Here is a 13,151-nt window from a genome sequence, read left to right as displayed (position 1 = left end):
ATTGTTTGAGACGACTACTGATTTTATCAATACTTGTGAAACTGATGCTTGACCTGTACAGGATGGTTGAGGCCAGTCTCTTTCTCTCATGCATGCACACATAAAAACACACACCTCTCACATCTGGTGTACGTTAGATCTGTTACAGAGTATGAATCTCAAAACCAGGGGGGGTTAAGCCATCAATCATTCCTCCCCTCTTTTTTTTCTCTCTCCTCTTGACGCTTGAGGCTACTTGAGTAAGATATTATTTGTCCTTATTGTGACAGTAGATGTAAGGCTGAGGCCTTTTTTCTATTTCAACTCAAAGCAGAACAAATGATGGTTGGTCGTACACAATGTTCTGACCGTCATCGTCAACAGGGTAGCTTGAGGTTATCAGGGTAAGCTGAGCTCCAGTCTGAACAGTAAATAAGGAGATTCAGTCTTATTGGATTTGCAAAAGGCAATATAGCTTCTGGGGGAAATGTGTAGCTGATGTAACTCCCTCACATGCATGACACATGAATTTAAGTAATGCAGAGCTAACAGCATTTACTTATTGACCCACATGAAAGGCCACACTGGTCCTAATTCAATATGTACATTTCCTCTATGTAACAGTAGACTCTGCTTTAATAGGATAATGAGGGTTTAAGTAAGGTAGGGAGGGCGTAAGACAAGAGAGAGAAGTAGGGATCCTCACTTTTTATCACTCAATAGACAAAAGAACTCAGCTTACTTTGAAATTCAGACACACAATCACATCACACTGGTTGCTTGGTAATGTCTGTGCCTTTTGACATATTCAGTCAAGCCTTGTGCCTGATGATGTAAGTTATTTACCCCACCCATTGTTTGAGGATAAGGGGGCTTTAATGACTGTTTCTTCTGGGAAGCTCGAACACAGTTGAGCCTTCTCAGAGTCCTCGGACCACAAAGAACGGTATGAAAATACTTCAATATTGCTAGGGGCTATTTGAAAGACAAGTCGCACTAGATAATCACGGCTAATGGCTGGAATACTGGGCAGGCCATGGCATTCAGGAGAAACTATCCATCAAGGCAGTTGGGACAGCCAATATAGTTAAGCCTAAGAGGATACAATGTAGATCTAAGGTGTGGTCAAGCAGCTGGGTATCTGCTCTTTGCTTGTGGGGGGTAGGACTCAGGGCATAGGGTCAGGGTTATAGAATGGTATCATCTGTCAGATGGCTGAGCAGATTGATGACTTATTAATACGTGGCTTTCGTAGGAACGCTCATCCAACTTTGGCCCATTTGTATAGAGTTTCTGACATTTAAATTGACATCTCACCAGCTCATCTAGATTCAAAGTCAGAATGACGCAAATGCTGGTTCACACTCAGAAGGACAGTGACTCACACACAGGAAGACTGCATGTTTGTTTTCTTTGGTCATGTGAACCCAATACCCCCACTGGTACATGATGATGATGGCCGTTCAATGTGAAGTAAGTTTCCATATCATTAAAAATACATTGAGAAAGTTGTTGTTGGAGCCCAAAAAGAGACAAAAGAATCACCTGATATTTTTGGCAGACTTAGCCTGACCCCATCATGATCTGAGCTCTGGATGACTGTAGCACCACCAGCTTAAAGACCACAGGCTAACACACACAGCAGAACTGACCAGGTAGCCCAGCTGAGCCAGGTGCAGTTATGTTTATGTTATCTGAGACATTATGGCAAATGTTATTGCAGCCTGCTGCCCCCGCCCTAGTGCGCTTAGTTTGGACAACTGGCCAAAGCCCATTCACATAGAGTAGGACCAGTTAAGAAAGAGAGAGAGCACAGCAGCTCCAGATGGTTTTGTTCAGATGGTTTAAACAAAGATTAAGACAATTGATTCAATTATACAATCTAAGATTTATTTTTAAGGCCTCTCCTAGAGTCTCTGTATTTTTGAACGGTTTGTACCATGGCTTTTTTTCAGCCTGCCCTTCTCATGTTGTCTATTAGCAGAGGGAAATGAAAGCATGTCTAATTTAATGTTCTGTTGGAAGTTTTCTCACACACAGCTCACATGCACACAGTTAACATAAAGCTCAACATTTTGAAGTTATCCTCAGTTGTCTGGGATTCAATGAGACACACATGTTTAAAAATGTAATCTAAATATAAAGCAGAAAATCTTAAAACATTTTGAGAAAGCATGCCAAATACACTCTGATTCATCCAGTTATCCAAGCCAATAAACATAAAATGTTGACTAAAATGTTGAATCAATGGGAATTGTGTGTCTATATTAAGGTAGAAAGGTATAGGTATAAATCCATATCAACAGCATAACAATGTTAGTAAAACATGTGTTTGTGTTGCTTTGGGGGAGCATAAACGCAGAGAATTGGACGGGCTGATAAAGGAACCCTGAGGCACACCTTATCAAAGGGGTTGATCGTGAATTCTGCTAAAATAATTTCAAAAGGACGCAGCATTTTCTATTTCTGCATCTGTAATTTAAGAGCAATCCAAATATAGTACAAAAGTTCTGAAAATGAAATCTGAATATCAAAGTCCAGATGTGCCTAGATGCAATATCAAGCATTTTAAGCGAGCATGTATTCAATGTCTCTGAGTAAAAAAGAAGGTAAAACTATGAAGCGTTTCCTAAAGAAAGAAGAACTTTTTATGTTGTAGCTGACCAAAAGGAAATTATTTGCATGTTTTATTACTGAGGTCCAAGCTAAGATGGGTTTGTGTTGTTTGAGTAATTTTCTGGTTCTAAATGCATGTCTCGTTTTGGGCCTTTGGGGACTTCTTACTTAGATGAGTCAACCCTGCCCTTTCATGGCTTCTGGACACTTATTGCTCACTTGGATGAGCTCATGCTCACATGCTAAATGAAAACACAAGCATGCACACATGAATAACAAAAGCCCTTTTGGAGAAAAAATGAAATTATGAACTACTGACATTTTAGTCCTGATAAAAAAGCCACTGTTTTTGCCAGAAATCCCCTACATTGCTCTAACACGCTGGGCTTAGATATGCCAATCAAAAAAGCGAAGTAATGGCTGCTATACATAGCTTTTTTAATACTTCAAAAATGTTATCAAAAGGAAATTAAAATGAGAATACTGCTATATAGAACAGAAATCATGGATTAACAGAGCTTTTTAGAAAATTGAAAAAAAAATGCTCTAACCAGGAAAGTTGGGCGCCATTAAACCCGAAACATGGGCTGAAAGACACTAAAAGATTCTGTAGACATTAAGGGGAAATTTGTCAAACACGTTGGGCGAGCTTTCATTTTCTGTTGGTCAACAACACTGAGCGACACCTATCACTCTAATACTATGAATATATAAAACTTTGATTAGTGCAGCAAAAGTGATATAATGCAGACATTCAAATTGTGTTTTCTTGAGTGTGACTGTGTTTTAAAGCATTACTGAGTGTTCAGAACAACTTATCTTCACAGTTGTGGTCAATGTCTCTGTGTCTGATACACATACATTTGCAGGGACAGATCCTGGTGTCTCTGGTGCCAAAGAGTCTGAGTGTGAGTTTAATGGGCTGTCTAAGAGATGCTGTGTCCATTTAGACATGGTGCAGGACTTCACATTAAAGCAAGGCCCAAGTCAAAAGGGGAACACAAACAACAGATGCACACAGGGAGACACACAAGGACTAAACTAATATCACATTCTAACAAGGATTACACAGGACAGTTCTCAGGTGTTGCTGGTTACGACTTCCTGCAGAGAAAGGATACACTTTTCAACCCTAGGAGCAGTGCTGGATCTGAGGCCGGGGCCAGAGACTCTCCTACCTGCTGAGAACAGCTGGGCCCTGTCTCACATCCAAAATAATGCTGCACCTATGGTTGTGTGCCCAAATCCCATCTGGTCTCATTTTAGATTTGTAATAATGGAGAGACGGTGTGGAAATTTGAGTGTAATCAATAGGGATTGCATTCCTCCTGAGTTGGTGTTTCAAAGACTACTTACCTGACAGACGCCAACTTTAGGATTCGAGTTTCAAAGAGGGCGGATGTGACATGTAGGTTTTGTGCGTGTTCTTGCATCCCCAGCACGCAGTCCATGAAGACGGTGTGAGCAGCAATGTGAAGTGAATGATTGTGGTGCCAAACGCTGACCTCATGTGGCTTTTCATGCCATTCTCTTAGAAAGTATTTGAAGTTTGACTCAGTCACTCAGATCTCACATGTGGCTTATATTTGCACTGAAATACCTCCCAGAGTTATTTGCTGCTTTGAAAATGATGTAAACATGAAGGTCTTGTTCATTTACTCAGTCCATTTGGCTGTCTTTATAGTGTCACTGCTTTACAGGGACATAAGAGGGTATTAAAATGTGCAGTTATAGAGGCCTTTTTATCCCATTATGTGTGTGTGTGTGTGTGTGTGTGTGTGTGTGTGTGTGTGTGTGTGTGTGTGTGTGTGTGTGTGTGTGTGTGTGTGTGTGTGTGTGTGTGTGTGTGTGTGTGTGTGTGTGTGTGTGTGTGTGTGAGAGAGAGAGAGAAAGTGAGGGAAAGACAAAAGGATAAAAGAGATTTCACAATACAATTACATTTGTTGACATTGCCCAATTAAGTGAAATACTAACTTTGAACAAAACATGAAAACAGAACAAATGTGGTTTGAAAATTACTTTTTGAGTGTCCTTGTCCGCTCTCATTCATGAACACAGAAAATTCCCCAAGCTTCGTGCTTGCTTGTCAGTTACACAACACTGTGGTGTGGCATGCTGCCCTGTTATCGTTAACTGGCCCAGTCTCCACTTCGGACTTATGGAGAAAACAGCTCCTTTGCCGAAGCTTATGACGGACATACAGTATGTTTGATACTCTCTCAGTCACATTTATGGAAATCTCCTGAGGTTTGTCAGATCAAATCAAATCGAATCTGTATCATTTCAAAAGATCTGAATTGGAATCCTTTCTTTGTTGGGTTAGGCCTATTTGGTCCATTATGCTTAATCTGTATTTAAAGTTGATTATATCTATAAGTTAGCCACATTGTATGTAATTCAATCAGACTGATTCCTATGTAACTGATATTTAAGCTGGCATTGAATGTGACACTTGTTAAGCTGTGCATTGTTTAGCCGTTCTTCTTTGTATGTGTACAGTAGTAGATGCTGAAAACCGGATGCGGTTTGCAAGATTTTTTAGGGCATATTTGCAAGGGGGTCATTGTCTGCACTAAGTCCCCTGCCGTTTGTGGTGTATTTCGACCCTGGGAATCAGCATTTACAATGTGGATAGGGATCAGAAAAGTAAAAGGGAGGGGGGAAAAAGCTAATTTTCAGTTCTTATGGCACTAATCAACAAAAAATGCTTTTTGGTCACTGGGTGCAGCAGAAATATCCTAATCTGAATTTATATAGGGTCAAGCGGGATCATGTTACATTACTGAGGATGAAGCAACGTGATAATGCAGGTAGTAGATAAAGAGTCTGCAGCTCTGTTCAAAAATATTCTTGAAGGAATACTCCTTCACTTCAGTATCACATAAGTATAAGTAACAAGGGAGGTACAGAATAGCACAGAAAGTTTACTTTTTATGTCTGCAAGCAATCATTACAGGTATAGATTGGCATTTTCAGTAATGCTTTGTCGATACTGTATCTTGACAAGTTATATAGATAAGAAGTTGATCCAGCTTTCATTTCTGTAGCTGCAGCCTGAAGACAGTTAGCTTAGCAATGAGACGGTAAAGGGAAGGGCAACAATTAGCTTAATTTAAAGGTGATTTAATAAGTAAAACCTGTTGTATGTTGTTTGTCTAACCAATAAGAAACAAAAATGACATGTCATGAGGAATTGTGCTCGACTTGTTTTGAGCTGGTTGCAATGACTTCCCGGCATCTTGTCTTTAAAGTAAGGTTCAGTAGAACTTCAGGAAGGATATACCAAGAAGAAATCAAATATGATCTGTTAATCTTAAGATCTACCAATGTACTCTAAGGGATGCAGTTTCTTTCCCAAAAAACAAGGTAACCCTTTTGACCACACAGGTTCCCTTCACTACTAAGATACACATTTCATCCTACATGAAACTACACAGACTGCATGGACACAGTATATATAAACACACATGCACAAGCAGATAATCACAACACACATTTTCAGTTATCAATACCAGGAAATTATTACACATCGGCTCTCTTGTATTCAACATACATGTGGTTGTTGGACGATGCCTCTGCGTTGAGTCTCCATGGTGGCACATGGTAACACTTTCCTTATTAAGTCTCGGCTGGAAATATATGGAAAAGAAGATGAAGAAACACTGTCGCAAGGACGATTGTTCCTGTATAGATTAATGAATACGTCAACCCAAGTAATTGCGTCATTAAGGGTGTTTATTTATTCTGTTTGTCTCTCTGCTATTTTTACCGAAAAAGCTACACCCTGGGATAACGACACCTTCTTTTGAAATGATTCTTATAACTCTTTAACTGTAGAGTATATTGTGTGGTGTAAAATGTGATGACAACCTGACAATCCCATTTCTTCTTGGCATCACAGTTTGATTAACCAGCTGATTTATACCAGGAATATTGGCCTGACTTTAAATCTATTCCCTAAACCAATAATTGTATCTTTATATTACTTCCACCTGGTCTGAAAAGCATGTATTCACATTTTCTACACAATATATAGGTTTCAACACCCCAACTATATTGCTACAGTAAAATATAGTTTTGCAATTCTTCTCAATCTGAATAATTTGAAAAAGGTTTACCTCTAATACCTTCTCTTCTACGCTTGACTGCCTCCTGGCACTCACATGCAGCTCTCAGAAAACAACCCCAAAAATAATTTAATGGACCTGATCTGAGAGCCTTTGGGAAGAGAGCTGAGTGCATGCCCCAGGGCCGTGGAAAAAAGGCAGGGAAAGAGAGAGATGGAAGGATCACAGTGCAACAGTAAATAAAGTTACAGTATGAATAATGAGCTCCCTCTGTGCCGGGGCCTCAACTGGACTAATGGCAGAGACCTGGTTTAGATTAGGTATTGCACACGTGCATATACACACACACACACAAATCAGGATGGAGGTCCTATCAGTTTAGATAATTTGTTACCCGTGGCAAAAGGAGCTCTGGGTTTTGCTCTGGCACAGCTAATATAAAGGAGGAAACAAAGGACGCAGAGACCATCACATACACCTTTAGTCTACCATAAACCCTTTCCTTTGAATTGTCCAGTATATGTCATCTGTTTCCCTCTGTTGGTCTAACCCTTCCAATAGTTTTTCTTCTGATAAGACTGAACCTCAAATGTCCCTCAGCAGTGAATCTGTTTCTCCAGAGTTATATCATATTTGATACATTCACTATTAAACATTTGATGGTGCAGGTCTGCCATCTGCTGTCAGTAGTCGCTGTATTTTAATGAAACAGACACGCAATGATATGCACATGGTTTATTAAACAAAACAAAAACTCCAGTTGTCAGTTTCAAAATGTCCCAATAGACATGATACAATAATTATTTATCATATACCTTTTATTTTTTAAGTGCACATTTTACACTTGCTAACCGAGATGGTTTCATTTCCAGCTGGTTTCCAAACAGTAATCATTTTTATAGCAGACTCTTTTAGACCAGTTTCTGGTAGTATCCACCCTGTGGACAAGAAAATATTTTAAAACAAATATTTCAATGTACATGTTGGGATAATATTACTAAGTGTAAATATGTCATTCTTAAAGGATCAAAATAGAAAGGCTGGAACTTTAAATGAAAAACCTGTGACCATGCTTCATCATGTATCTACATACAACAATAGTGTATTTACATTAGTCATACAAACCTCTGTCAATGTGCTTGGTTACTTGTGTTAGTACACAGTATATTATGATTCCCCCATTCAGTCAAAATATGCTAGTAATTAGGCCGATTTATTCAACATACAGTGTTTCTGCAAAAAAATGTGGCTGACCAACACACACTCTTGTTCATCTTGGCTGTTTTAACTGCTGCCAAAATCAATACTGGAGTTAAATCTAAGCCAAGCACTTTGGTACTAATTCATGTGCCTTGAGCTGCTTCTTCCTGGGTCCTTTCTAGGTGTCAAAGTGGCTCTGACTGTTTGTTGTTTCAGTCTCAGTTCACATCCTCCCCGCAGCTCCTGACTCCACTTGCAGGGAGAGAAGAAGGCGAGGCAGGGTCAAGGAAGGTGAGAAGGCATCATAACTCAAAAGTTTGCCTCTTTTCCCCCTCATCGCTTCTCCAACTTTTTGAACCTGGCCTCTGTAAAGACAACAAAAGACGGGATGTGATCACTGTTTAGCTAATGGCTGTTCATGTCCAAATGCGACACTGTCAGGTATTGGCTGACTGTCTTGTAGGCTAAAATATTTACTTTAGGGTTTGACTTTGGTATCATAGCACCATCTGCTGGTGGACTTCATAATGTTTTGCAAAATGAGCTGATGGGAGCAGTTGTACTATTATTGGTCTTGTCTACACATACCAGACTAAATAGCCAGCAAATAAAAAGGAAGCTATTCTATTTCTGCTGTCATGCTGGGGGCTCTGCTCTCATTTAAAAATAAAACAGAGACATTTACCAAACATAGGGAAGTAAATGAAGCATATTATGGAGTTTCACATATACTGTTGATTTGACCAAGTCAGGAAAAATGTTACTAAACTGTGAAGTATTAATTTACAACATTTATTGATGCATTCCCATTGTTTTAATTAAATTGGTCTTACTCTATATTCCTGGAATAAACATATCGTACATTCACATTGTACTTTACATTAAAGTCTTACCCAGTTTCTTGGAGTACGCGTCCAGTTTGTATGCAGCCTGTTCAAGTGAAGACACTTGCTCCTCAATCTGATTAATCTGGTCTAAGTAGGGCTGTAAACTGGCATCTAAAGAAAACATACATACCAGAAATATAAGTTTATGAACTAGATAAAAATGCAGGAATAAAATTACAAATTTGTTTTAGTTGTTGAGCAGTTTAAATGTATGACACTCACATTTGTTGTTGAGATCCTGCAGGTTACGGCTGATGTTGATGCTAATGTCCTTCATTTCCATGTACTTCAAACTGGTAAGCTTATTCATGTTTTCCAACAGACGGTAATCTTCACAAGTTCCTAGAAAGGTAAAAACATATGCATGAGAGAAAAGAACACTGAGTAAATATACGTTACACAGGTTTCCTAAATCAATTTCAGCACTTCATTGTGCATTTTGAAGCACATTACAGCTGTGGAATATTACTATATGATATTTATATGATGGAACACTTCTCCATCCTATTTATAGCACATGTCATTGTGCTATAAACAACAATAATGATGATTTGGGGATTGCAGCTGTCTGAAGCACCATTGCAAAAGCACAATAAAAGTACATATTATCTTCAGAAAATCACTGCTATGGCCACATTATAGTTTTGCCTGTGTGTAAAAAAAAGAGCAAAAGGTTAAAATACCAGTTAGTTCTCCTTGCAGGACGATTGCCATCTTTTCAAACATGTCAGCGCATAACTCATTGATATCAGGCTCTGCAGGCTCCACAGCCTCCTCTGCTGTCTCCACACCACCATCACCTGAACACAGGCATCACATCAGGATAAATACAACACAGCATGCAAATACATCAACAATAACTCTGTCAACAATTAAATAAAGCCAAATATCAGAGAAAATACCACAGTAAATGGATTGACAATGATGCTTTCAATGAAACCATCACCGAAAAGAAAGATAATATGATAACTGTATGCTACTTTAGCATTAGCAAGCTACGGAAACTGCAAGGAAACATCACTCACTGTTTGTGCTGGTCTTTTTGGGAGCAACAGCCGGAATTTCTGCTACATCCTCAGGGGCGTCTGCCTGACTGCTGGCGCTTGCAGCCGCGTTCAGAGCCGCTAACTGTGCCGCTGGAGCCCGGGAGATGCTGTCCATTGCTGCGGCGTCGTCCCCCGTTGCAGCCATTTTGTTCCTGTATTGACTTGTGTCACATGAGCTGAGGCTCACGTGACATCCGCCCGCCACCATAACCCGACCCCTACTCGCGCGCATTGCCACGCCCTGATGAGGTTGGAATGTGAGGCATGTGTGGTTAATTAATATTTAATACTATGTTTTACTAATGTTGCTGGTATAACCCGCCATTCAATGTGTATTCAATTACCCAGTGTAAACAAGAAGCAAGGAAAAAGTAAACATGTCCAAGGTTAAGGACCAGGAATTAATGCATGTGTCGAGGCTCCATTTAATAATACAACCTTTTTCCAGTCATTCAAGTCTCAATGCAAAATAAGGAATTACATTTGAGTGTAAATTCATTCCAAAGGCTTTTCAATGTAACTTTGAAGTTACGAGTACTTTATTACAATATGCACAAAATTGAAGCAGTCGTTGGGAATGGAAATCTCAGGATAACTCCATAACTAATTTAATGTAAATGACTGTAAACTATTTAATACATGTATTTATTTACAAATACAAAATAAAATACAAACTTTTAAAAATTCATTTCTTTCGAAAGTATATTTCGTTTAAACTGAGATAACTTTTTGCACCGTTTCCCCATTCAAATCACTGTGATACACACATAATCTGTAAGGACAGGATATATTTTACTTGGCAGGAGAATTAGCTCTTCCAAACCAGCTCTTATATCATATATGGTTCAAGTAGAATACATTCTAGGCACATTTTTCATGAAAGTGTTAATTTTAGGAAATACATTTCTCAAATGCATGCATCATTATAGCAGTCGGCCAGTGAAAAAGAATGATTAAAGGTTCAGATCACACTTACAAAAAAAACATTAATATATGAAGGTAAAATGATGGAACATTGTTTCACATTTGGAGTTACATTTTGCTTTTATAATTATTATTTATAATATTTGTTGCTTTAACTTTTATTTTTGTATTATGCCTATGCTTAATATAGAATTATTTATTTACTTTTCTTTCCAGGCGAAATTGGCCTCCCTACATGATTAGGACACACAATAGTACAAAAATACCTTAATACATATTCTTAAAAATCACAATATGTTTGCACAACTTTTCCCTGTGCGCGCTCCCGCGAGAAGCATGCAGTTCTTGGCATGCAGAACTCAACACAACACCTGTGTCGGCGGCGCTGTTGTGGGGGAAGCTCGATCGTGACAGGCTAGCATCAGTGGACTGTAAACATGGCGGCGTGCACAGCTACATGGCTGTGCCGAACACCCCTTTACTATTAGTCTGAGAGACGGGAGACAACACAAAAATGGAGACCGAAGAGGAGCAGCACATCACCACGCTCCTCTGCATGGGTTTCCCAGACCCCGACGTGATACGGAAAGCGCTCCGGTTAGCAAAGAACGACATCAACGAGGCAGTGGCGCTCCTGACAAACGAAAGCCCCGGACTCGGGTATGGATATGAGCCGATGGAGAGCGGGCCTGCCCCCGGCGTGGGCTCGACTGGGGACGGGGAAAGCAGCGGGCGGACTGGGACGGGAGGGTTTGATCCCCCACCCGCATACCACGATGTTGTGGATAGCGAGGTAAGAGCAACTAGAGTTTCACAAAGCTTCAACTGAGTGCACGAAGGCGGAGAACATGGTTAGTTTCAACTTACTGGGAAACAGTGGACTCGCCCATTTAACTAGCTAAACTTAGCTTCAATGCTACATGTAGCCAACGTGAGCTGTCAAGAGCAGGAGCTGAAATACGCTCCCGTCCTACCGTTCAGGGCTTGTCAGTGTTTCATGGTGACTGGGGAATTGTCTGTAAATATGTTGCTTTGCTACTGAAATTATGGACCTAACCTAAATCGCTGCGTTTATTCTAAATTTACAAGCTAACGGAGCTAGCTTGTAGCCGGCTAGCTAACGTTGGTTGAGAGTTGAACGCGCCAGTAGCTGGACCAGGTGCAGCAGCAGCACAAATGCATCACTCTGGAGGATTGCAATCACAGATTTTCACTGGCAGTACTCTGGTAGTGGGTTGTCGGTCCTATAAGTCAGCCTGAAGACAGTAAGGCTGTGTCATTTAGGTCTAATTTTGAAAGGTTAGCCAACGTTAGCTTTCAGGTTGCCTGACAGCGTCACTAGTGCTCAGATCCTACCGAAATTGCAGTCCACTCCTATCTGACTAAAATCTGTTAAGCATCCGTGGTCATTTTGATTTATCAGCTGTCTACATCGTTTGTTTCACTGGGTTATTTTAAGACAGCCAGTGGTTCTGTCAGTGATTTACCTCCAGTTCGTATCATGTGGTCCGAGTATGCTGTGTTTGATGTAATGTTGTAACAGTGAACTGCATTGGCCTTTCTACACAAGACATGTCAAGATTGCTTTGACTGGCACCTTGAGAAACTCGATGATGTTTGCGTTCCACTCCTTGACTTTCAGCCTGTTGCTCTCCTAGATCTCTTAAAATCCTGCAGGTCCTGTCAACAGCTCTTAGAAACTCACAAATCATTTGACCTGGCAGATTATTGATTCAGACCTTCCAACCACTTGTTGTATTCCTTTAATGGCTGTTTGAGATGCAGTGATTATGGGTCAGCATAAATTGCTCACTACCTTTCTTTCTCCTCTAAGTCTTTCACTGCTGTCACACTCTGATGAAGACTGCTATAGTAAGTGTAGTTTGAACAACAATTGGCACTTCCAGCTGCAGGAAATCGCTCAAACCTGTAGGTTACTGTAGATACTAAGCCTTATTTTGTATATATTTGAATAATGGAGTTGTTGCAAACCTACTTAGCCCAAAGTGTACTACTTTTCATCTTCAAATCTTTGTACAAAACAAAAACAGAACTCTTATTTGTCATAAGCAAGAGTCATTGAAGTTTCCTCCACTCATGTTATAGTAAAACATGCTTTTTAGGGAATAAGGTACTTGAATGCAATTTCTTTATTTCCTTTATTCACTTCCTCTGTTTGCTGTATTTGTGCTAAAGAGGCATGTCATAGATCTATGGCCTTCTGCTCCTAAATATAGCCCTGCAGTCTCCCTACACACAAACACATTGCAGTTTAGCTCAGGGACCCAGGAGGGTTGCAGTGTGCATAGTAACAGAGTTGCGCTGAGATACCTCATCGTCCTGCACAACAACAGACGTGTTCTGTGCCTTAGAGCTCTAATATTTCCCGTAGGTCCTGAAACACTGAGAAGTTTATTACATTTAGCAGCTTA

At 40.0% G+C, this 13,151-nt stretch overlaps 2 protein-coding genes across 2 annotated transcripts in view; one reads left to right on the top strand and one right to left on the bottom strand.

Moving 5' to 3' along the window:
- Positions 1-7,382: 7,382 nt before the first annotated feature.
- bloc1s2 (biogenesis of lysosomal organelles complex-1, subunit 2) lies at positions 7,383-9,981 on the bottom strand. Its single transcript, XM_063890514.1, has 5 exons — positions 9,775-9,981; positions 9,433-9,549; positions 8,972-9,091; positions 8,756-8,860; positions 7,383-8,227 (listed from the first exon to the last, which is right to left on the bottom strand). The coding sequence occupies exons 1-5, from the start codon at positions 9,938-9,940 to the stop codon at positions 8,196-8,198; spliced, it is 540 nt and encodes a 179-aa protein (XP_063746584.1). The 5' UTR covers positions 9,941-9,981; the 3' UTR covers positions 7,383-8,195.
- A 1,136-nt stretch (positions 9,982-11,117) lies between these two features.
- Positions 11,118-13,151, top strand: part of usp24 (ubiquitin specific peptidase 24) — a 29,652-nt gene continuing 27,618 nt past the window's right edge. Inside the window, 1 exon segment of the mRNA XM_063890902.1 lies at positions 11,118-11,512. Coding sequence (XP_063746972.1) covers positions 11,234-11,512 — 279 coding nt within the window. The 5' untranslated portion in view covers positions 11,118-11,233.

Source organism: Eleginops maclovinus, chromosome 9 (assembly GCF_036324505.1).
Source record: "Eleginops maclovinus isolate JMC-PN-2008 ecotype Puerto Natales chromosome 9, JC_Emac_rtc_rv5, whole genome shotgun sequence".
In the NCBI taxonomy this organism is placed as follows: Eukaryota; Metazoa; Chordata; class Actinopteri; order Perciformes; family Eleginopidae; genus Eleginops; species Eleginops maclovinus.
Note: the sequence above shows the minus strand (reverse complement) of the source record. Positions and strands in the feature narration are given on the sequence as shown.

What these genes read in the sequence shown, in the direction of transcription:
- bloc1s2 (XM_063890514.1), bottom strand. Translation starts at nt 9,940, where the DNA reads ATGGCTGCAACGGGGGACGACGCCGCAGCAATGGACAGCATCTCCCGG. An exon ending in CCTGCAAGGAGAACTAACTG is followed by an intron (nt 9,092 to 9,432) that starts GTATTTTAACCT and finishes TTACCTTTCTAG; the next exon opens with GAACTTGTGAAGATTACCGT. An exon ending in CGCGTACTCCAAGAAACTGG is followed by an intron (nt 8,228 to 8,755) that starts GTAAGACTTTAA and finishes TTGTCTTTACAG; the next exon opens with AGGCCAGGTTCAAAAAGTTG.